A 22,296-nucleotide genomic window follows, 5' to 3' on the forward strand; every position below is an offset into this window, starting at 1 on the left:
TCTGTTTTAATTTTTAATATAGTAAAATTGATAGATACCCACAAAAACCAAAGCTGTTTAAGGTCCTCAATAATTTTTAAGAATGTAAAGGTTCCGAGACCAAAATGTTTGAGAACCACTGCTGTCGCCACTTGGGTGGGGAATTAGGATCATCTCTCCTTAAAAAAACATTTCCCAAACAAATCAAAACGGAGTTAACACGGGTTGGTGGAGAATATGCCAGATTCTACACACATACTTAAAATTAACGCTTTACTTATGAAATGGGGAGGGTGGGAGAGAGACGGGGCTGCCATGGAAAGTTGAAAGGAAAGAAGTAAGACCTAAAATGAAGTGAGCGTGAACGTCATTTCTGGCGAACTGCTTCCCTCACGTTGGCTTCCTCCCTCTTTCTGCAGTCGGTTTGTAAGTTTAGGCGCTGCTGGGGCAGTTTTCATTTCGGAGCCACGGTGACTTTCGCGGTAGCATTAGCGCAAATTGTCCTGGGGGTAGTAGTGGCGTGGCCGTGCAAACCAAGACGCAGAAGCGGGTTGTTGGGGGAGGGGGCGGCAAGAGGCTCTTCTTACGGCTGGGTTTGTTTACCGCTCAAGCCGAGTCCTAAATAGATGCCTGCATGGAAACCCTGAAAGGGGGCGGAGGTAGAAGGGGACACGTTACTTTGGGAGGCATGAATCATCCCAGAAGTACACGGTGCGAGGTCGCGGCAGCAGAGAGCGAGGCTGGAGAGCTCGTGGCTTCGCTCTGCCCCTCTCCCGCCGCCCCAAGCTCGCTCTCTTTCCAAAACATGGCCGAAACCGGGGGCGGCTTTCTGGAGCAACTCAAGTCTTGCATCGTTTGGTCGTGGACATACTTGTGGACTCTCTGGTTCTTCGCCATGCTTTTCCTCGTCTACATCTTGAGAGTGCCATTAAAAATCAACGACAACCTAACCACAGGTAACCAGCGCGCCTTTTTCCCTCCTCGCCCAGCCTGACGCCGAGGGCCATCGGCTGTGCTGCTCCAGGGTGGCGGATGATGGGTTTTCGGGAGGGAGAAGTCGGCGAGCGAGAAACTTTCCTTAGCGCCCGCTCAGCTCCACGCTCCAAGTCGCTCTTAGGAAGAGTAATTGTCGTACCGCTTAGTAAGGTTGGAGACGACTCGGCTGGCTCTCTGTTCGGGGTTTCGTCCGTTTCTTCCCACCATCTCCATTTCAGCCCCTTGAGCCTCCGTAGAAGACATTTTTGAGTGGGGTATCGTGGCTTTATGCCCAATTCTTTCTGCTCCCCAGTTCCTCGTGGTAAGGTTTCAGGGCTTAAAAGCATGTAGCCATCCCCCGCCGCCGCCGCCCCGGGCAGCCCGAGTCTGAAGAGGGTGGGAGCTGCTGCAGTCGGGAGGGAGAAAAGGGGTGGTGGAAGCGTTTGGGCAGGCTGGTTGCATGCCGCTGACTTGTTCTGCCCCAAATTAAAACTGTTATGGAAAAATATTGGAGGAGTGTCCCTGCACCCGGATGTGGCAACAACAGTGCTCTTTAAAAACCAAGATAAAACACTTTCCAGATCTTGTGTCTATGGATGTATTGGACTGCAACTTTTACAGTTTTCGGTCAACATGTTCAGTGGGACGGGAGGAGCTGCAATTCTGGCCATATGTGTGGTGAACAACCAACCGTGGAGGTTCTAACCGTTTAGCGATCATAATAATCAGAGTTGACACGTGTGCTCCATGAAGGTAGTGAATCCACAGGGCAAACTAAAGCATTTTGCAGGCTGCAGGGAAAGACTGTGTGACCCCACCACATGTCTGCATAAAGAAGTAATCAATATAGTAATTGGTTGGGACAGTACACTGTGTGTCAACAGCAGCAGGAGCTTATGACATGCCACAAGTTGCTTTCCACGTTTTTGACAGGACTTCTACATTGCTCCATTTGATCTCCAGCAGCAGTGGCACCAGCATGTTATGCAAGTATGATAGTGGCATTGTGTTATCTGTTCACTGGGTTTACTGCCCATCTGCTGATCTACTTGGTCAGGGATCTTTGGCAAGTTTTGTTTGTGAGATAATCTGTCATTTCAGGTGGAACCTGAAGGAGATACTTGATCGACCCTGAGTATCCATGAGAAAGATTTGTGCAAACACAGGATTTGTTTTGAACCTTTAAAATATAAAGATGCACTTTGCATCCAAACATGCAATATTTTCTTTGGGTAATAACTCGTTTGGTCCCTCTGAATGATAGGATCAAAAGCATACTAAGCCATAATATGGTAGGTTTAGTTTTGCCTCTGCATATTGTGTGAATATGGCCAATTCTGGCTTAAGAAACCTGAGTTTATAAATAGAGGCTTTATATTACATGAATCCAGTAGCTGCGGCTGAATTTTTATTTGCCTTAATGTATATTAATTTGCACTTAGATTAAAGGTATTCATTTACTCAGTGAGTAAGGTTTTTTTCAGGGCTTTTAAATAGTTTGTTTGGAAATTCAGTATGTCACTGTTGATTTGCCTAGGTCACTGTTCTCCCCAAGTTCTACATGTAAATTGCACCAGTTTTACACAGATTCACTACTGAAGCTCTCTCCATTGGGAAACACTGGTGATTTCTTCTGTTTTTTTAAAAAATAACCCATTTATATTACGTTTTATTGTATGACCCTTACACTGAATAAAGAGACTTTATTAAAGGATTTAGTCAAACGCTTTATTAAATTTCAAGTATTTTATGTATTTATTGGATTGCTCCCACTTGCAATTCACAGAGCTCCTACATGTTTGCTGAGAATTTTAAAAAGTTTGAGGCAGAAATACTTTTTGTAGAAGCCATGCTAATTTTATCTTAGCAAAGCTTGTTCTTCTATTTGCTTAACCATTCTAGGTATTATAATTACTTTCACCATTTCAACAAGTGTTTCCTAAATTGATGGTAAATGTTGCCTTTCTTCAGCTGGCCACAGAAACTTTCTTTTACCTCTATTACATGTGTTTCATAGGACTCTATTACATGTTTTTCACAAAACTATATTTCCATTGATACATTACTTTTAAAACTGTAGTGTATACAAGACAGCTGCAAAGATCCTTTTCCAAGTTAAAAGTAATGCAGGGGCAGGAGTGATTTGCAAGAGCAAATGAGGGAACAATAGGTGCGATGTTAAACTCTAGTTACGGACAAACTGTGGTTAACTACTAATCAAGAATAGAATCTTATCTCCCTTGAAAGTCTTGAAAACACATTTTAAACTTCCATATAAGTATAAAAAGCCAACCTTTTAATACCTAAATTTCTTAATTCAGAAATATTTTATGTCATATTCTAAAACTCTGTAGGCATGTGGATGGCAGCTTTCTAGGCCCCAAGTATCTTTTTAAAAATCCATTGACATCTCTGAGTCCCTGTAAAGATAATCATATAGATTTATTTATTACATTTATAGACTGCCTTTCTTACCAGCTCATTGTCCTCCCCCAATACTAACAAAGATTTTTCTTACAATAAAAACCTAATAAGCAACATCTTTCATCTATCAGTTACAAACCTGATTCATTTATCTAGTCTAAAACAGATATATAACAGATATATAGGGGGCTCCATTGGTAATGTTACCTAACTGAAGAACTTCAGTTTCTGTCTGTTTTGCCATCTCAGCCAACTCTATCAACTTCACCATGCATTCTCCCATTGTAGGTAATGTTAAATCTTTCTGCCTTTGGGCATATAAAAGCCTTGCTGCTGTTACCATATATCAGGGTTTCTCAACCAGGGTTCCGTGAAACCCTAGAGTTCCATGAGAGGTCACTGGGGGTTCCCTGGGAGATCATGATTTGTTTAAAAAATTATTTCGAATTTGGTAAGTTTCATTATTTTTAGTTTAAGAACACTGTTAATGCATATATACAGGCCTACACATGAAACAAATACAATAATTTTATAACTTGTGGCCTGTATTTGAGCCTGAATATGCAGGGGTTCCCCGAGGCCTTAAAAATATTTCAAGGGTTCCTCCAAGGTCAAAAAGTTGAGAAAACCTGCCATATATAAAAACAAAGCTTTGATAAGAGAGAAGACATGAATTTCAATACTACCTGGAAACCCTTTTTGACTTCTTGCGTGAAACAGAAAAAAATGAAATCATGATATCTGGATTTGATCATTAGAAATAATAATAGACAATAGAATTAATTAAAGCTATGTTGTAAACTTAGAGTAAGAGTTTAATGCGAAGGTACACTTACATCTGTAGCAAGGAAAGTCGGGAGTCATTCTTTTTCTGCTCTTTTCCCCTTTTTTCCTATTTTCTCTTTACTTTTTTCATTTCTTGATAGCTTTATCTTGAAATCTTGAAATCTTAATAAAGGTTAATTAAAAAAAGAACTTCACTTTCTTTTTTCTTTTTTAATGTTTTAACATTCTGACAGTGTTTAGTAGGAGCATATTGATGAGGTATTAACTGTGAAGGTATGCATGCTACATACTGTGGTATGGTACTGTGGTAAAAGACGTACAGTGATAAAAATATTTTCTGCCTGTTCCAGGCAATGTGCATTGGAACTGTAAGCCTCAAAATACTGTTTTTAAAATATTTTCGGGCTAGAAACCAGGAGACTCTGAGTTCTAGTCCTGCCTTAGGCATGAAAGCTGGCTGGGTGACCTTGGGCCAGTCACTCGCTCTCAGCCCAACTCACCTCACAGGGTGGTTGTTGTGGGGGAAAACAGGAGGAGGAAGGAGTATTAGGTATGTTCGCCGCCTTGAGTTATTTATAAAAAAATTATAAAGGGATAGAAAATTGAATAAAAAATAAAATAAATTTTGTCATTCTGTGCTGCAAACCAGAAATCATATCTACTTAATCTTGCAGCATAAAGATTTAGATGAAGAACTGCTAAACATGTAAGTTAAACTGATGGTTGGAAACTACAAATTCCTAGACGAGACATGCAAAGATATTTTGGTACCTAAGGATAAAATTTTGCCCCACTTCCATTCTACCTACAGAAGCCAATTCAAAAGATAGCTGACTTTTCTGGGACTGAAACAGTGTCGTCTTCTGTATCTAAGATAGCAAGGTACAGTTCTTCACGGATGCAGCGTAGCCTATGAAGCACCTGCTGTTCTATTCTCAAACACCTGACTACTTTCCCCAGCATCTGCTACTGAGATGAGTACCTTACTTTGCCTTAATGTGGCTGTGGTCTCAATAATTAAAAACCCTTCAAAATGTAAAATTCTTACATATTAATATTGTCCTAACTTAAACAAAAAAAATATTGTCCTAACTTAAGCACGCTGAGACAAGGCATTAGTCTCTAGTGTTTATTAACCGCTCTAGTAGACAAAAATCCTACCGAACTGAAGGAGCGTGGGGAACCCAGACAGATAAACCCCAAAACTCAAGGTGGGTCTGTTCTGAGTTTCTTTGAAGGACAGTTCAAAGCTTCTAAACTACGCATGCGTTTTCCCCCTTGGATAGGGGCCCCGTCCTGCTCACCATCCATACTCATGACAAATATAAATGTATAGGAATCCAAGTTACCAGGACACTAAGATTCTTTATCCATTTAAAAAGGTAGATAATGTTAGTTATGTTGTATGTCTGACACACAGTCACAATACACCAATATTGGAATGGTATGAAAATAATTGTCTTCATGTGTTTGTCAAGCTGTTTGTAGGTCTTTGAGTTTGCATGATATCAACATACAACAGGAGGTAACAAAGAATAGGACTTGTCTTTAAAATATTATTGAGTTATACAGTTTGTATTCGAGTAGTTGTATGAAATAACTCATAAATGCTTAAAACTTAGAGCAAGTAGGTGAATATTCTGAGATGACTAATTTCATAGAATTTTTACCAAAAATAGTGAAATGGACAGAGAAGTTTTAAGAAGTACAAATGCTGGCAGAAAAGTAGAAGGTAGTATGTGGTTTGCTGAAGGAATGAATGTTTGCCCCCAAAAGCAAAAATGGCTGTGAATAATAATGTGCTTTGCCCACTTTGTTATGTGAATGTAAGTCTTTGTGATATAGCCAGTTTTATGTATACAGCAGGTCCCTGGTTTAAGAACGTCCCGGTTTATGGATGACTCCTAGTTAAGATCAGACTGCCATAAAGACTATTATATTAAAAACTTGAGTTAAGTACAATGTTTCGGGTTAAATACACAATACTGCTTTGTGTATTATTCTTAAGATGTTTTAGTTTATTTGGAAGTGTTTCTTAAGTATTTTATATGCTTAGAAAGATAAAATACTATATACTAAGAAACATTTGACTAATGCTAAATAACTGTTCTGACTTACATACAAATTCAACATAAGGACAGACTTAGAAATGGAACTCATTCTTAAACTAGGGACCTGCTATAATTTGTTTTTGAACTATCTTTGTACTGCATGTATCAAATAATTTTCATGAGATGAATATATACATTTGGAGAATTAGCACTACATTTTAAAATTGTGCATGAATATTTCTGACAGAGTTCAAGCAATCATACATCCCTATTGCCTTTTTTTAGTTTTCTGAAATAATGGATTATGCTATTTGACTTTAAGATAGGTTTTGATTATTTTATTGGTTGATCTTACCAGTTTCCTTATAGTACTGCATCTGTCTTGTGGGGAAGACAGTTGGTTTGTTTATTTGTTTTGGTGGATATTAACTGTATTAGGCATAGCTTCCAAAATACAGAAGTATATCTTGATAATACCATTTAAGGGTTTGTGTGCAGTATATTTGTGTATATCAAGAATTCAGTTTCTAATCCTCTGTATCAGTGTAGCAAATTTTATTATTCATTAATAATTAATAAATATTTATTCAAATAAAATATAAATTATGTAATAAGATGATTTTGTTATTTTTGTTATTTGGAGGCAGTGAAAAAGATTACAATTCAGTTTAGTTTATTATATAAACAAATTTTTGCAAAGTATGGAAATGAAAAGATTTGAGTGGAAAAAATGCACAAAAACTGCATTAAAGGCTCTAGTTAAATATTCCCATATTCTCTTGTTTTGAGTAGTACAAGCTTTTTGCCTCTTTCAGGAAGAAAGAAAGAAAACATGAACTCTGGAGAGTGTGGTGATGAAACAGTAGTTTATTACTCCGATAAACCACAAGAGTTAGCTAGCTGTTTCCTTGTAAAATAGGGGGCCAGCGAACTACTCCCTTGTGGAGAGAGGGAATTAAGAGAGTAGAAGATAATTGGAATGATTAAAAAGAGACAAAGGAAAAGGTTATTACCAGTAGATACATAACAAAAAGGGGAGGAAGACAGAGACTTGTAGCACTTGTGACCAACTAAAGAGTTTGTGTATTCTTGAAGAGTTATTCTGTAAATAGGCATGGAGTTTTGTTGTTGTACCTCATTAAAGTGATACAGCTTATAGCCTATGCTATCTGTTCATACATTCTTACTGTTAAATAATTGGTAGTCTGAAAGACAGAACAGATTATGAGGGCTTTGCAAAGCTTCAGTTCTGAAGGCAGTAAAGGTGTTTTGGAGGAGACAGTGGCACTCATTTAGCTCCTGTCTTCTTCTTGGTGACCGACTCTTCGTGACCCCATGGACCATAGCACGCCAGGCCTTCCTGTACTCCCTCCCAGAATTTACTCAAATTCATGTTCATTGCATCTGTGATCCTATCTAACCATCTCATCCTCTGCCATCCCCTTCTCCTTTTGCCTTCAGTCTTTCCCAGCATCAGGGTCTTTTCCAGTGAGTCCTCTCTTCGCATTAGGTGGCCAAAATATTTGAGCTTCAGCTTCAGTATCTGTCCTTTCAATGAACAGTCAGGGTTGATTTTAGGATAGACTGATTTGACCTCCTTGCAGTCCAAGGGACACTCAAGAGTCTTCTCCAACATCACAGTTCAAAAGCATCAATTCTTCGCCAATCAGCCTTCCTTATGGTCCAGCTCTCACAGCCATACATCACTACTGGGAAAACCATAGCTTTGATTATACAGACCTTTGTCGACAAGGTGATGTCTCTGCTTTTTAATATGCTGTCTAGGTTTGCCATAGCTTTCCTCCCAAGGAGCAGGCACCTTTTAATTCCATGGCTACAGTCACCATCTGCGGTGATCTTGGAACACAAGAAAATAAAATCTGTCACTGCTTCCATTTCTTCCCCTTCTATTTGCCAGGAAGTGATGGGACCAGATGCCATGATCTTAGTTTTTTTAATGTGGAGCTTCAAGCCAGCTTTTGCACTCTCCTCTTTCACCCTCATCAAGAGGCTCTTTAGTTCCTCTTCACTTTTCTGCCATTAGGGTGGTGTCATCTGCATATCTCAGGTTGTTGATGTTTCTCCCGGCAATCTTAATTCCGGCTTGTGATTCATCCAGCCCGGCATTTCTCATGAAGTACTTTGCATATAAGTTAAATAAGCAGGGTGACAATATACAGCAGGTAAGGTGGTCTGGTACTCCCATCTCTTCAAGAATTTGCCACAGTTTGTTGTAATCCACACAATCAAAGGCTTTAGCGTAGTTAATGAAGCAGGAGTAGTGTTTTTCTGGAACTCTCTTGCTTTCGCCATGATCCAGTGAATGTTGGCAATTTGATCTCTAGTACCTCTGCCTCTTTGAAACCCAGCTTGTACTTCTGGTATTTCTCAGTTCACATACTGCTGAACCCTAGCTTGTAGGATTTTGAGCATAATCTTGCTAGCATGTAAAATGAGCGCAATTGTATGGTAGTTTGAATATTCTTTGGCACAGCCCTTCTTTGGAATTGGAATGTAAACTGACCTTTCCCAATCCTGTGGCCACTGTTGAGTTTTCCAAATTTGTTGGCATATTGAGTGCAGCACTTTAACAGTATCATCTTTTAGGATTTTAAATAGCTTAGCTGGAATACTGTCATCTTCGCTAGCTTTGTTGTTAGTAACGCTTCCTAAGGCCCACTTGACTTCACTCTCTAGGATGTCTGGCTCAACACCATCGTGGTTATCAGGGACATTAAGATCTCCTGTCTACAACTCCTTAAAGCAGCTACATCTTTTTCTTGGATCATATGATAGCCCTCCACAGCTGCAGTGGAGGAAAAGACACGTGGATTTAAGGAGATGCAAACAAGTGTGCATGGGAGTGCTGAAGCACCTTTTCCTTCAGAGCTAAAGCACTGCTCAGCCCTCATAATAACTTCTCCCCATCCCTAGCTAAAATGCTACACAAGGAAAAGGAAAAGAATCAACAACAGAAGAGAAACTCAATAAAATTTACTCTAAATTTATCATTATGAAGTAGGGTAGTGAGATTTTAAATGTATTTATCCTCCAAAGATACCTTCTCAAAAGAAGTGCAGATTACCACCTCGCACCAAAGAGACCCAGTTACACCATAGAGTTTCCTTTAATAAGAGCTGAACGATGATGTCTCTTATTAAAGGAAACTCTATGGTGTAACTGGGTCTCTTTGGTGCGAGGTGGTAATCTGCACTTCTTTTGAGAAGGTATCTTTGGAGGATAAATACATTTAAAATCTCACTACCCTACTTCATAATGATAAATTTAGAGTAAATTTTATTGAGTTTCTCTTCTGTTGTTGATTCTTTAATAAGAGCTGAACTAGATGATGTCTAAAAGGGACGCGGTGGCGCTGCGGGTTAAACCGCTGAGCTGTCGATCGGAAGGTCGGCGGTTCGAAACCGCGCGGCGGGGTGAGCTCCCATTGCTAGTCCCAGCTCCTGCTCACCTAGCAGTTCGAAAACATGCAAATGTGAGTAGATCAATAGGTACCGCTTCGGCGGGAAGGTAACGGCGTTCCGGGAGTCATGCTGGCCACATGACCCGGAAGTGTCTATGACAACGCCGGCTCCAAGGCTTAGAAACGGAGATGAGCACCGCCCCCTAGAGTCGGATTCGACTGGACTTTACGTCAAGGGAAACCTTTACCTTTACTAGATGATGTCTACCATGGTTTTTTCAACATCAGTGAGCCAAGGGCTTTCACGTACTACAGGAGAGGCACTAGTGCTCTTAATGCTTTTAGCACCCCCACAACTGTTTGGAGAAAAACTGAAATCTAAAGTTCCTTTTAGCCGTCAGCTAATTTTTTCTAATTAGCTAGTTCTCCATCTATGCCAGTGATGCAATTATTTTATAGCAGCCTGTCCCATGAATTAGTGGTGGAACATTTTATGAGGAAGATGAACAGTTCAGCTGCAAGTTCTGAAACTGGCTTAAGCGTAGGATATGCACATTGCAAAGAAACGCCTACATGTGTTTTTGAAAAAAGAAGGCTTGTGACTTCCCTGTGTCAGACCTGGAGGGATTTGTATAGCTCCTTGATTCCCAAACTCTGTGGTGGTGTGCCCCAGGGCATCACAACAAGCTCACAGGGGCCCCGTGAGATTACAAACTACTAGCTTGAGGTGGTTCACAGTTTTGGACTAGGGGCACTGTGAAAAAATTGCCAAGACACTCAAGGCGCCTGAACTGAGAACGTTTGGGAATGTCTCACCTAGCCTCTAACAGTCAACTGGAAGAAATGCTTGGATGATAGGCCAAAGAATTCAGCAAGCTGTAGAAGTAATCTTTGCTGCTTTCTTAAGTGGGGAATTCTTTCCAGATCCTTCTTTTTTAAGTGCTTATTTTAATATGAATCCAAAATTTATAAGCTGGTGAAAGACTCATTGGTAAATAAACAGCCTTCTTCCACTCAAAAGCAGGTGGATGTCTCTCTACCATTTCTCCTGTTTGTGACATCAAGACAGGAAAATAACCATCTATTGGAAATAGTGCCTGGGTCACTTTCAAAATTATTTTTATAAGTTTCTTCCAATACCCAAATGTTTATGAAATTAACCCGAGTTTGATCCCAGCGGAAGCTGGATTCTCGGGTAGCCGGCTCAGGTCGACTCAGCCTTCCATCCTTCCAAGGTTGGTAAAATGAGTACGCAGCTTGCTGGGGAAGGTGATGACTTGGGAAGGCAATGGCAAACCACCCCGCTATAGTCTGCCAAGAAAACATTGCGAAAGTGGCATCCCCTGATTCAGTGCTTGCACAGGGGACATTTCACCTCACCATATATAACAATATGCTTATATATTTTTAGGGCAAATGCTACTAGACATAGCAATAGCTAATGTTTTGGAAAAAGGCTAAGGAAAGGATTTGGTTGGAGAAGGTACTAGAACCTTGGACCAGTCACACTGTCTCGGCCCAACTCACCTCACAGGATTGTTGTGGGGAAAATAGGAGGAAGGAGTATTAGGTATGTTCACCGCCTTGAGTTATTTATGAAAATAACAAAGGCGGGACAGAAAAATAATAAATAAAAATTGCTTTGTTATCCTTGAATTCATGATATCCAGGATAGCAGGAACTGAAAAGAGTCAGTTCCTACTATCATGCTGGATCTTGGGCATCTGCAGACTTCTGCTTTTGTTATAATGACAACAGCAGCTACTAGGTATAATTCCAGAACATATCAGTAAAAAAATACCCAAACTTACTAAGATACATGCTTAAGACTGCAAGGACAAATTTTGCACAGCACTGGAAAAAGGACATCGTACTGACAATATTTGATTGGGAACTTGGAGAATATGCAGCAGTGATGAAACTTAACAGTATGCAAACAAAACAGAAGTTAAACTTGAAAGCAAGAATGGCTTTCATATATACTATACATTATGTGGCAAGGATAATACATTTAGAGCATGGTTTCTCAAGTTTACAGCAATAGACTCTGCAAATCAGTTGGAGAACAAAGAAGTGGGAAATAAAAAATTAAATATTTTGTTTTTAGATGTGTTTTTCTTTTCTTTCTTTTTTTGCTTTTTCTTTTATTTTTAACATTGATAATATAGTAGAGACTCAAAAATTACTCGGCTCAAAAATTCCTATTTATTTTTTCACTTTTTAACATTATGAAAAAAACTTAACCTCCTTTGCTTGGTATCTCTTACTAATGTTATATTGAGCTTCAATTGTAAAACCGCAGTAACTATCTGTCCTCCTGCCATCTTTTATCTTTATTTTTATGTTTTATTTTACTGTAATTTCTTTGATTGTTGTGAGCCACCCCAAATCGTTGAAAGTTGGATGGCATACAAATTTTTAAAATTATTACTAACTTTTTTGAAAATATACTGTTTTAAATAAAAATGTGGGGGAAAATGACAGAAGCGTAGCATCACAAGCTTTCATCCTAATAACCTGAGCCACACACACTTACCGATGTTGCTGTGCCATTTAATTTTGTCCCACAGTGCGCTTATTTTACATTGGCCTAGAGGTCAGAAGCAATGGTGAACAGGGAAGTAGCTTCTGGCTAGATGTTGGAAAGAACTTCCTGATTATACAAGCTGCCAGCTAGTGGAACAGACTATCACACAAAATTGTGAGTTTTCCTTTGCTGGAGGTCTTGAAAAAGAGGTTGGGTAGTCATCTGACAAAGAATGATAACGCAGTGCTTTTTATAACAACAACAACAACAACAAAACACCAATTTGTTACACTTGAGCCCAAGTCCTATAATTCAAAGTTTGACTCAAAAGTGGTTAGTTTCTAAAAGAAGACAAGGATGTATTATAACTTAGTCTGCATACAAATAACTTCTTCAATGATTAAGTACATTTAAATATAGCTCTTAGTGGAACTTGTTGGCCAGGAAAAAATAAAGCTATTTAGAATTGCCAAAAGCGGTATTCCATACAAGACTTCCTGAAATAAAATCAGATTGAAATAGCATTTGATGTTGTTCTGCTTTATATTTCAAGTGTAATTTATATATTTGGATAATGTTTAAATATTACTTAAGTATAAAACTCCCATGGCATAGAATGAAACAAAACAATACCTTTTTAAGTGAAATGCTTTTTTCTTCAGTTTTTAAACTTTGGACTATTTGATCAGTATAATACTCTGAAAATATTCCACTTCTCATAAATGAAATTCTCCAGAGCAGCCTTTCTCAACCTTCTGACCTTGGAGGAACCCTTGAAATATTTTTCCGGCTTCGGGGAACCCCTGCACATTCAGGCTCAAATATAGGCCGGAAGTTACAAAATGATTATATTTGTTTCATGTGTAGGCCTGTATATATGCATTAACCGTGTTCTTAAACTAAAAATAAAGAATGAAACTTGTCAGGGGAATTGGTGAAGAAACCACGCTGAGTTGGATTTGGACTCTAGTTTCTTTATTGTTCTTGCCACATGCAGAATCTTGCCAGACTGAAGATCTCCTAAGTGATCTAAAAGGAAAAGTAGTCTGGGAAATCTAGGGTGGGGCTGCTCCTCTCTTCCTCGCCCCCACCCCCTCCAAGCTGAGAACGTTTATCAGCCTGGAATGTGCTCTCTTGACTCCGAGCTGCATCACATCACCCCATTCCTCAGGGACACAATCCATCACAAAACTTACTTTTTTAATGTGAAGTTGCCTGAATTTGAAATAACTTTTTAATAACTCGTGATCTCCCAGGGAACCACTAGTGACCTCTCATGGAACCCTAGGTTCCATGGAACCCTGGTTCAGAAACCCTGCTCCGAAAAATTCCAATTAGTTACTGACTAGTCAGTTCCTTCGGATTCCCCCAAGAGATCCCTCATTCTTGTTTTGCTCTTTGACTTTCACAATATAATTACTCTTTCATTGACTGGAGTCCTATCCATTTTCCTTTTGACCTGTATTGTGGCCATTATTTGGTAGCAGCATCCCAGAGATATCTGAGGAAATAAACGTCCTATAAATGTAATAACTTTGAATTAGTTCCAAAATCAATGTCTTTCTCACAGAATGTAAGTTTTGGATTCAGATGCAGAAATTACTAAAACAGCATTGTTTGGTCTTTAAATATTAGGTTTACCTCTGTTCTTTATCCTTTGGAATGCTGTGAAATTAATAATAAAGTTTTTTCTTATATAACACACCCAAAGTCATTTATTTCCATTAGTGAAAAAGTTTCATGTAACTTGCTGTGGGGCCAATATATAGTTTTTTCTGTGATTTTACCAATCTCTCTGGGATGGAGAAGAACAAGATGAGGAAAACACCAACAACCTTGTTGAAAAATATTATAGGGATGCCAGTATTTGTTCCCTAATTCTGTTATCTCCATCTTGCCAATATTGGTAAGGTTAACACGTCTGCATTGTACATTAGTTCTTGACAACTGAAGGATCCAAAGAGAATAATTTGCCTTCTGTTGAACTAGGGTCTAGGTCAACAGAGTAGTGCCCATAAGCACTACATAACCTTGCTGTCTAGAGATACCACTGTGTGGTGATTAGTGACCTCCTGACATGAGTACTGATGGTGAGCAGGAGGGGGCCCCTATCCAGGGGGGAAAACGCATGCGTAGTACTGAGGAATTAAGCAGCCATTCAGAGAGACACAGATCAGACCCGCCTTAACTTTTGGAGTTTATCTGTCTGGGTTTTTCCCACGCTTCTTCAGTTTGTTAGGATTCTGTTTAATGTAGCAGTAATAAACACTAGAGACCTACTCCTCATCTCAGTGTGATTTCTGACTGTTAGGACACCTCCAGTCTTTTAAAAAGTGTCGAATTTCATAGGGAAGTCAAAACCCCTTAGATCTCAAATGAGGTCTTACCAGATCTGGGACATTTTAATTTCAAATATCAAAATAAAACATTTTAATTTTTTAAAAAATAATTTGCCTCTTGTTTGAAGAGGTTGTTAAAGAGAGTGAATGGAATTTCTGACTTCTGAACTATTTAGTTTAGAGGAAAACTATTAATATCCATGTATATTTTTTCCAACCTCTATGACTAATACGGAGTACTTTTTTTAGTTTTATTTCAAGAGCTCAGAGTAAAGTAGAGCCTATTGCTGACATAATTTGTAGCAGTCTTGTGAAACAGATTTTGTTTTTTGTTCATGAATTTTATTGAACTGTGGTCTTGAAGTAGGTTTCTCAAAATGAACACTAGAAAAAAAATAGCTCCGTGCTTGAGACCATCTAGAAAACTTTAGAGGCCTAATGCATTTTTCATATCAGGATCTTTAAAGAGGATCATAATTGCTGCTTCATCTTAACAACCATGCTGTACAAGTAAAATCTGTACTGTATATGAAAACTGTTTCATGTGATAATCCTGACATGCAACCTGAGATGGAGTAGATTGGAGTATGTTCACTGTACTGTGTGTTTTTCTCAGCAGCACACACTGTTACTATTTTGTAAATATTATTTTTCAACAAATAAGCCAAATCTTAAAAGTGATTGATGATAGGGGATGGAATGGGAAGTAGAAAGAGGAAGAACTGGTTCTTATTTACTAGCTTTGGTACCAGATTGATATAGGAATAATAACAAAACTCTTTTTTCTTTATTATGAATATATATAAATATATAGAATCATGGCAGGCAAGAAGTTTACATATATAGATCAGCTACTTTTAGGAAATTTATTTAGTACCAGGAGAGAGAAATGTCACATCTTCTATAATTCCATTTATAATTCAGACATTCTGAATGAGAATTCTTCCCATCTTCTTCCTCTGGACCCAAGTTTTAGTAGTAGAAAATGAAAACACTCTCAGGGTGGCAGAAGTTTTCTACTCTGCCTTTAATCCTTCAGAGAATTAAATGTTTATTCTTCAGATAATTAAATTAATGTGACCAATGGACACTTCAGATGAATTGGGGATGAAAGGATAATATGCTAAAATAAAGAGCAAATCCTTCCCCTTTCTTATCATGTGCTTTTATCCACAACAGTGTGTTTTCCCTGTAATAGCTTCCTTCATAGTGCGAAAGGTAAAGATTTTAAAGTGTAAATAAGTTCAAGCTAGTGAGCAAAAGCAACGCCATGTTAAATACTTAGACCAACACGAAGTCAGGAGGAGATAGTGGGGAAAACTCATCAAATGATAAAGGCTAAACTCATCACTTATCATGGCAATGGCTAAACTCATCATCTGGTAATGGCTAAACTTATCAGGGCAACAGCTAAACACATCACCTAATATGATAATGGTTTAAAACAAAGGCGGCCGGAAGATTGTATGTCTGAGAGTACCCAGCCAATGGGGAAACGGATAAAGAGGAGCAACAGGACAGGAAAATGTATAAAAATAAACTTGAAATATTGTATGGTGTGGCTTTTCTTTTGGACACGTTGCATCGTGCTCCTGGAAAGTCCACCACGCTTTGCAAACCGTAGAAGCTCAGAGAGAGAGCGAAATAAAGTCTTTTTCTATTTCTAAACTCAAAGACTGTTGGAGTCTAATTTGTTTCGAGTTTTGTCGCTAACAATAGTACTACTGGGTAACCCATAGATTACTTAGGGCCCCATCCTCGGTTTTGCTACCCTCAGAGTCTTCTAAAATAACATCACCAAAATTTAGCTGCAAAACAGTGATTTCTTTAACAGTATTATATTTGCTCTACATTTGATGATGTAAGCTGTAAAACAGATGCATTATACCTTTGGAGGTTTTGATACATCTGTTTTTTTATAAAATCATCCCAGACCTAAAAATATTTTTATTCTTTCAATTCACTTCAGTTGACATCATGATGGCACCAATCCTGCAGCCCTTGAAAGCTGAAAAATAAGTATTTAAAAACTCTGCACTCTGTGTTAAAAAGATGTTCTAAGGTAAAGGTTTCCCTTGACATTAAGTCTAGTCGTGTCCGACTCTAGGGGGCGGTGCTCATCTCTGTTTCAAGGCCGAAGAGCTGGCGTTTGTCTGTAGACACTTCCGTGGTCGTGGCCGGCATGACTACATGGAACGCCGTTACCTGCCCACCGAAGCGGTACCTATTAATCTACTCACATTTGCATGTTTTCGAACTGCTAGGTTGGCAGGAGCTGGGACTAGCAACGGGAGCTCACCCCGTCACGCGGATTCGAACTGCCGACCTTCCGATTGGCAAGCTCAGCGGTTTAACCCGCAGCGCCACCGTGTTTTAAACCATTATCATATTAGGTGATGTGTTTACAGGAATTACGATTTAAAAGCCAAGTTGTAAGCAAACCAAAAATTAACTAAACAAAGGCAAACATCAGTTTAACAAAGAAAATCTTAATGAATGCGTATTGTTGCAAATTTTCCTTTTTATCATTTTGGAAGTTCAGAATCTTATTTTTGCCATTTAACATATTAATTACAAACTGTGATATATCTTCGTTACTATGAATTTACTCTTTTAATAAAACATTAAACATACTAATAAATTGTGGCAGAATTCAGTGGAAAAATGTGAGAATCTGATTGTCTTGAACACACCCAGGACTTCCATTATGGGTATTTTTTTTTTTTAATCATATGCCATGTCTAACTAGCTTTCTGGATTGCTTAAATGTTGAAATGATGTTTGAGGAAATTCAATTTGAATATTTCTAAGAGTTCCTCGTTTGGGGGAGGTGGGTGGTAACAAAATTTGAAAAATAAATAGATAAATAAGGAATAGGAATAGATAACAAATTTCAACAGGTTTATTTTTCACAGACAATGGCTAAGCTTTTATACATACTGGACACTAGAGGTCAGGCTTTAAACACAATACAGTAAAAGTTAAAATCATTGACCCCCCCTTGGATTTAAGCAAAGGTAGGGCTGTGAAAATGTTACATAATAAGTTTAAAGGAGAGATTTGAGTAGGGAAAGGAAAACAAGCAACAAGGAAGCAGACTTTTTTTCTTTTGATAAAGTGCTTATGAGGAAGTCTCAAATGATCTGCAGGAGTGCTAAGCAGGCTGACTCCTGCTTCATCTTAATAATGTGTTGTCAAATCTTTCTATGAGCCATCTGTCAGAACCTTTCAGATTGTATAGGTTGATACTGAACTGAACAGACTGTTGGGGAAAAGGAATATGAAATACTTGATTGACAACAAGCTGTATTAAGTGCGCAATAACCAATGTGTTGATTCCTAATATTCCAGATAACATACAGTGAACATCATATGGCAGGTATGGGTCACATTAGGCATTCTCAAATCTCTCTCTCAGGCCTCTTTCTGGTGCAAATTGCTTCTTATAGTAAGTTTCAGTTTAATTATAAGTCATCCAGTTTGTAATGTGGGCTCTGCTATTTGTCTCAGCCTTAAACTGAATGAAGATTAATGGATATTTATTTTATTTTATTTTATTTTATTAAATAAATTTATATGGCCACCCATCTTAATATAATTCTGGGTGGTGCACAGAAAAAGTAAAAACACAGTAAAAGCAACTAATTAAATATCTAAGAAACTTTCCAGCAGCCGAGACCAACAAGTCTCCCACACTATAAACCAGCGTTTCTCAACTTCAGAAACTTTTAAGATGTGTGGACTTCAATTCACAGAATTTCCCAGCCACCATGCTAGCTGGAGAATTCTGGGAGTTGAGGTCCACACATTATAAAGTTGCTGAGATTGAGAAAAGCTGTATAACCCAACACGTGCACACACACACCAGGCTCCACTAATATCCTGGCCACAGTGCCTGGGGGAAAGTGTAGGCCTTCCAGAAAGCCACAGGGTTGGGGCTGTCCAGATCTCAGTGTGCAAGTTGTTCCATAAGGCAGACATCACAACAGAGAAACACTGTCTGGGTCCCGCCTGGTGACACTGCTTCATAGAAGTGATGCAGATCATGCCCACTCTGCTGGATCTAGCGGGATACATTATTATCTGTTGAGAATCATTATTTGTGACAAGCAGTTTAGAAGTGTGCTGAAAATCTAGGATGGGTTATATGGGTTGGTTTGTTTTTTAATTAAGGGTCAGGATTTTTTGAATTTTGCATGTTTAGATCATTTTCTTAGAATGCTTGAAAATGGTACACCATACTATGGAATGATGATTGAATTTTCTCAGGGGAAAGTTTTCTTTGTCTTCATCAGGTCTTCACAGCCTGGTTTGTCCAGGCTTAGATTTCAACTTCCCTATTTTCTCAGCAAATATGGCCATTAGCCATATCAGCTGGGGATTTAACATCTAACAACATTCGTTTGTAGAAGAGTGTTCTTACAGTAATCAGTAATAACAAAGATGATATTCGAGGTGTATTTCTTCAGAGTTGAACATTCTTTATCACTTTATCCATAGATCTCAAGAATCATGTTGTATTTTTCCTTCAGTTTACTATTGTTTTGTAGTGCTAGAAGATAAAAGCTGAAATTGTTCTGGTGCAGCAGTTGTTGTAATGTTGCAAAAATATCACATTTTCTTCCTTGCACTGAATCTACTAATGGTTTTCTGAAGTCTGTTGTAAACTCAGCTGTTGATTTTGGTTTATGTTGCCGAAGGAAGGAAAAATAGGCAGTGTTGTCACTTGACAGCTGTGGTTTTTTTCACAGAATTAACGTTACTTCTTATATATTTGTATTGAGTTAAAGAAAGCATCTGTTTTTTTAAAGCAAAACAAAAAGATTTAAAAATTATTAAAAGGGCATTCTGGTAGCCCTCCTCTTTCCCCCCCAACTTTTTTCCTCCAGCCACTAAATTGGTACTTGAATATTTTCTTCCTTTGTTAAGCAATTCTTGTTGTAGTCCATTTCTTGAGTCCAGATGTATCTAAAATCAATATATCTAATTATATTCGTAACCCAAAACAGGAATGTGGTTTTGATTGTATAATCCAATAGTTCTTTCAGAAATCCTTTAATTTTCTCTGTCAGAAATAAAAAGATTTGGCGGGGTGGGGGATGACTGCACTGGGAATTTGCCTTTGAAGAACAAAAACAAAAATGCATCTGTGCAGGTGCTAGATGGCAAAATGCAACCTGGGGGAGTCAAAGACCCCTTTGGCCATGCTTTCTTAGCTTAATTTTTGGCTTATGTGCTAAGAATAAAAATACCACAAACTCCAGAGCTATGTTCTTTCATGCATGATCTCAAATAGACTCACTATCTCAGTTCTGTACAATTCTATATCCTGAGACATTTTGATTCAGCCTTAAGTAAATGGAGACTTTTTGAAGTTCATATTTTCAAGACAGGTTAGCATTGTAGACCATGGTCTTAATTCCAGTACCTTCAGATATTACTTCAGTGCTCATACTCACTTGATCTCTTGGACAAAGTTGAGCAGGGTGAGTATGGTAACATCGTGCAATGTGATCTGGAATTCCTTTGATCTTCTAGAGTCTGAGGATGTTTAGAGAATCCCGAGCAGCACTCTCAGCAGGCTATATCCAAGCCAAACAGGTTTGTTTGAATAGCAACAGGTGGCATATGGGAAGGTGATTAATACTTCTTTGAAAGGGGGCACCAATTTTAAGGAGGGGAGTGGTGTGCCTTCTCCTAAAGAGGTTGTCTCCTTCCTGATCCTTTTAGGCCTTTTGGAAGCATTTGGTACCAATGCTGTGTTATCTTTTGGACCTCCTACAGGGGCTTGGAGTAAGAGGCACTGTTCTTCAGTGGTTCTACTCCTTCCTAGACTTCCAGTAGTCATTGGAATGGAAGCCCATGGTTACTCCATTGTGGGGTGCCACAGATCTTGGCTCTCAGTCCATTGGTATTTAAATTTGTATGAAACTGCTGAGAGTGGACAACTATGTCTAGGATGATATTTAAATAAATGAAATAAATGAATAATATCCACAATATCAGAAAATCATTCATCTCTTATTTACAGGGGAGATGTCTACCATTATGTAGCAGCAATGCCCATTTACATTCTGCACAGGATAATTAGGCCAGACTTTGTAGAAGAAATAAAACTAATGGAAGAACATTTCAGCCTCCAGTATTGTGAAATGGACATTAGGCAGTTATTTGTGAGCAAAGGAATTTCAAGGGAGATGAGAAGGAGCTGAATTAATGTCATCCAGAGTCTTAATTATCTATTTTTAATCACAGTACATATATTAATTAACTCCCTGAATGCTGCCAGGTTGATGTGTTTTCAGCAACATTTTTTGTGTGTGTATGCCACTATCAATAATACAATTATCACTATCTGTACTTTATGCATTTAATTTTTAATGACTTTTACTTGTTAATAAGTTCTGCCTTTCCAAACTGTGTGTATATACCTGCAGATTGCACAGCTCAGATTGTAGTCTATACTTGCAACATAATAAGCAGTCTTGTTAGATGTGTAACAGACCAGCATTATTAACCTCTTGAATAAATATGAACGGTTTCCCTGAAATGTCCTAATGAGAATGTAACTGTGTAGTAGAGAGGTAACATTGCTTTTAAACTATCTTGCATGCAATTTAGCAATGACAAAATACATATTGTATTCAGTTTACTATTAAATAGATGAAGCTGACTGTCCTTTAATAAGATTGCTCTGCTAAGAAAAATATTCATGTTCACGTTTCAGCATCAAACAATGGGCAGAATTAGAGACTGTGACTAGAGATAAGAATGCTTACAGATTTTCTTGTAATATGTTGCAAAACCTGTTCTAAAATAAACATACATGATAGTACTATTTCTGCTAAAGTTTGTTGGCATGGAGAAAGTTCTCTAAGCAAACAAGTGCTGAATCTTTGAACAACAGCTGCCATGAATGGTCCAGGTAAAAACAGTATTTTCAATGTAACAATTAAGATTATTTTAATTTGCTGAATGTATTAAAATTAAAATTCATAGCATGATAAATTGTTTAATGGAATCTATGTAATGAATTGCTTATTGTGTTTATTCCCTGCCCTCTGACTTTCTGTCTGTTGATGTCAGATGTTTCTATGCATTTGTTAAGTCAGTGTTTTCCAAAGAAATCTTCCCAGCCAATTGGTTGATATTTATTTCATTTATAAAAGCTGCATGAGGAATCTGTGATTCGATATTATTAATAAACAGTGGATAACTTGGGCACGCTGTCTCTGTTGTTTGACAAGAAAATATATTTTCCTTCAAACACTATAATCCAAGTATTCTGTAATGCGGTTCTGTAAAGTTGATTTTATACATTGCAAATATTTTCCTGTCAGAATATTCCAAAATCAATTTTTGATAGACTAGCTTATTTTTGAACTGGAACATGTTAGAAATTTCTTTGCCAGTGGTAGAAGAATTGGCATGTATTAGAGTACTGTAAAGGGTTCCACCATGACTTCAGCAAAAACGTTTCCAGAATTTAAGAAGAAAAAAAATTCTCCTAGCATAGGCCTAGATTAAAAATGGCTTAGAAAAGCATTTGAAAGCCACGGTGAAAGAAAAATAAAAAGCAATCACTGCCAAGTTTAGAGAGGTAGGGGAATGCAAAATACATAACCTGGTAATACTTTAATTAGAAGTAAAGTAATGCCAAATGAGAGCAAGCTTTTGAGTTCCACTGAATTCTTTATCAATTTAGATCAGGGTTTCTCAACAAGGGTTCCATGGAACCCTAGGGTTCCACGAGAGGTCCCTAGGGGTTCCTTGGGAGATCAAAATTTATTTTAA

At 38.2% G+C, this 22,296-nt stretch overlaps 1 protein-coding gene across 6 annotated transcripts in view; it reads left to right on the plus strand.

Annotated features, from left to right (window-relative positions):
• Positions 1-554: 554 nt before the first annotated feature.
• The window catches only part of ST7 (suppression of tumorigenicity 7), a 111,413-nt gene continuing 89,671 nt past the window's right edge, over positions 555-22,296 (plus strand). For 3 of the 6 annotated variants that reach the window (XM_063309501.1, XM_063309500.1, XM_063309497.1), the window contains exon 1: positions 555-935. In XM_063309501.1, coding sequence (XP_063165571.1) covers positions 614-935 — 322 coding nt within the window. In that variant the 5' untranslated portion in view covers positions 555-613. The remainder of the gene's footprint in view (positions 936-22,296) is intronic. The other 3 variants (XM_063309496.1, XM_063309498.1, XM_063309495.1) reach the window with 3 other exon arrangements.

Source organism: Candoia aspera, chromosome 7, assembly GCF_035149785.1.
Source record: "Candoia aspera isolate rCanAsp1 chromosome 7, rCanAsp1.hap2, whole genome shotgun sequence".
NCBI classification, from domain to species: domain Eukaryota; kingdom Metazoa; phylum Chordata; class Lepidosauria; order Squamata; family Boidae; genus Candoia; species Candoia aspera.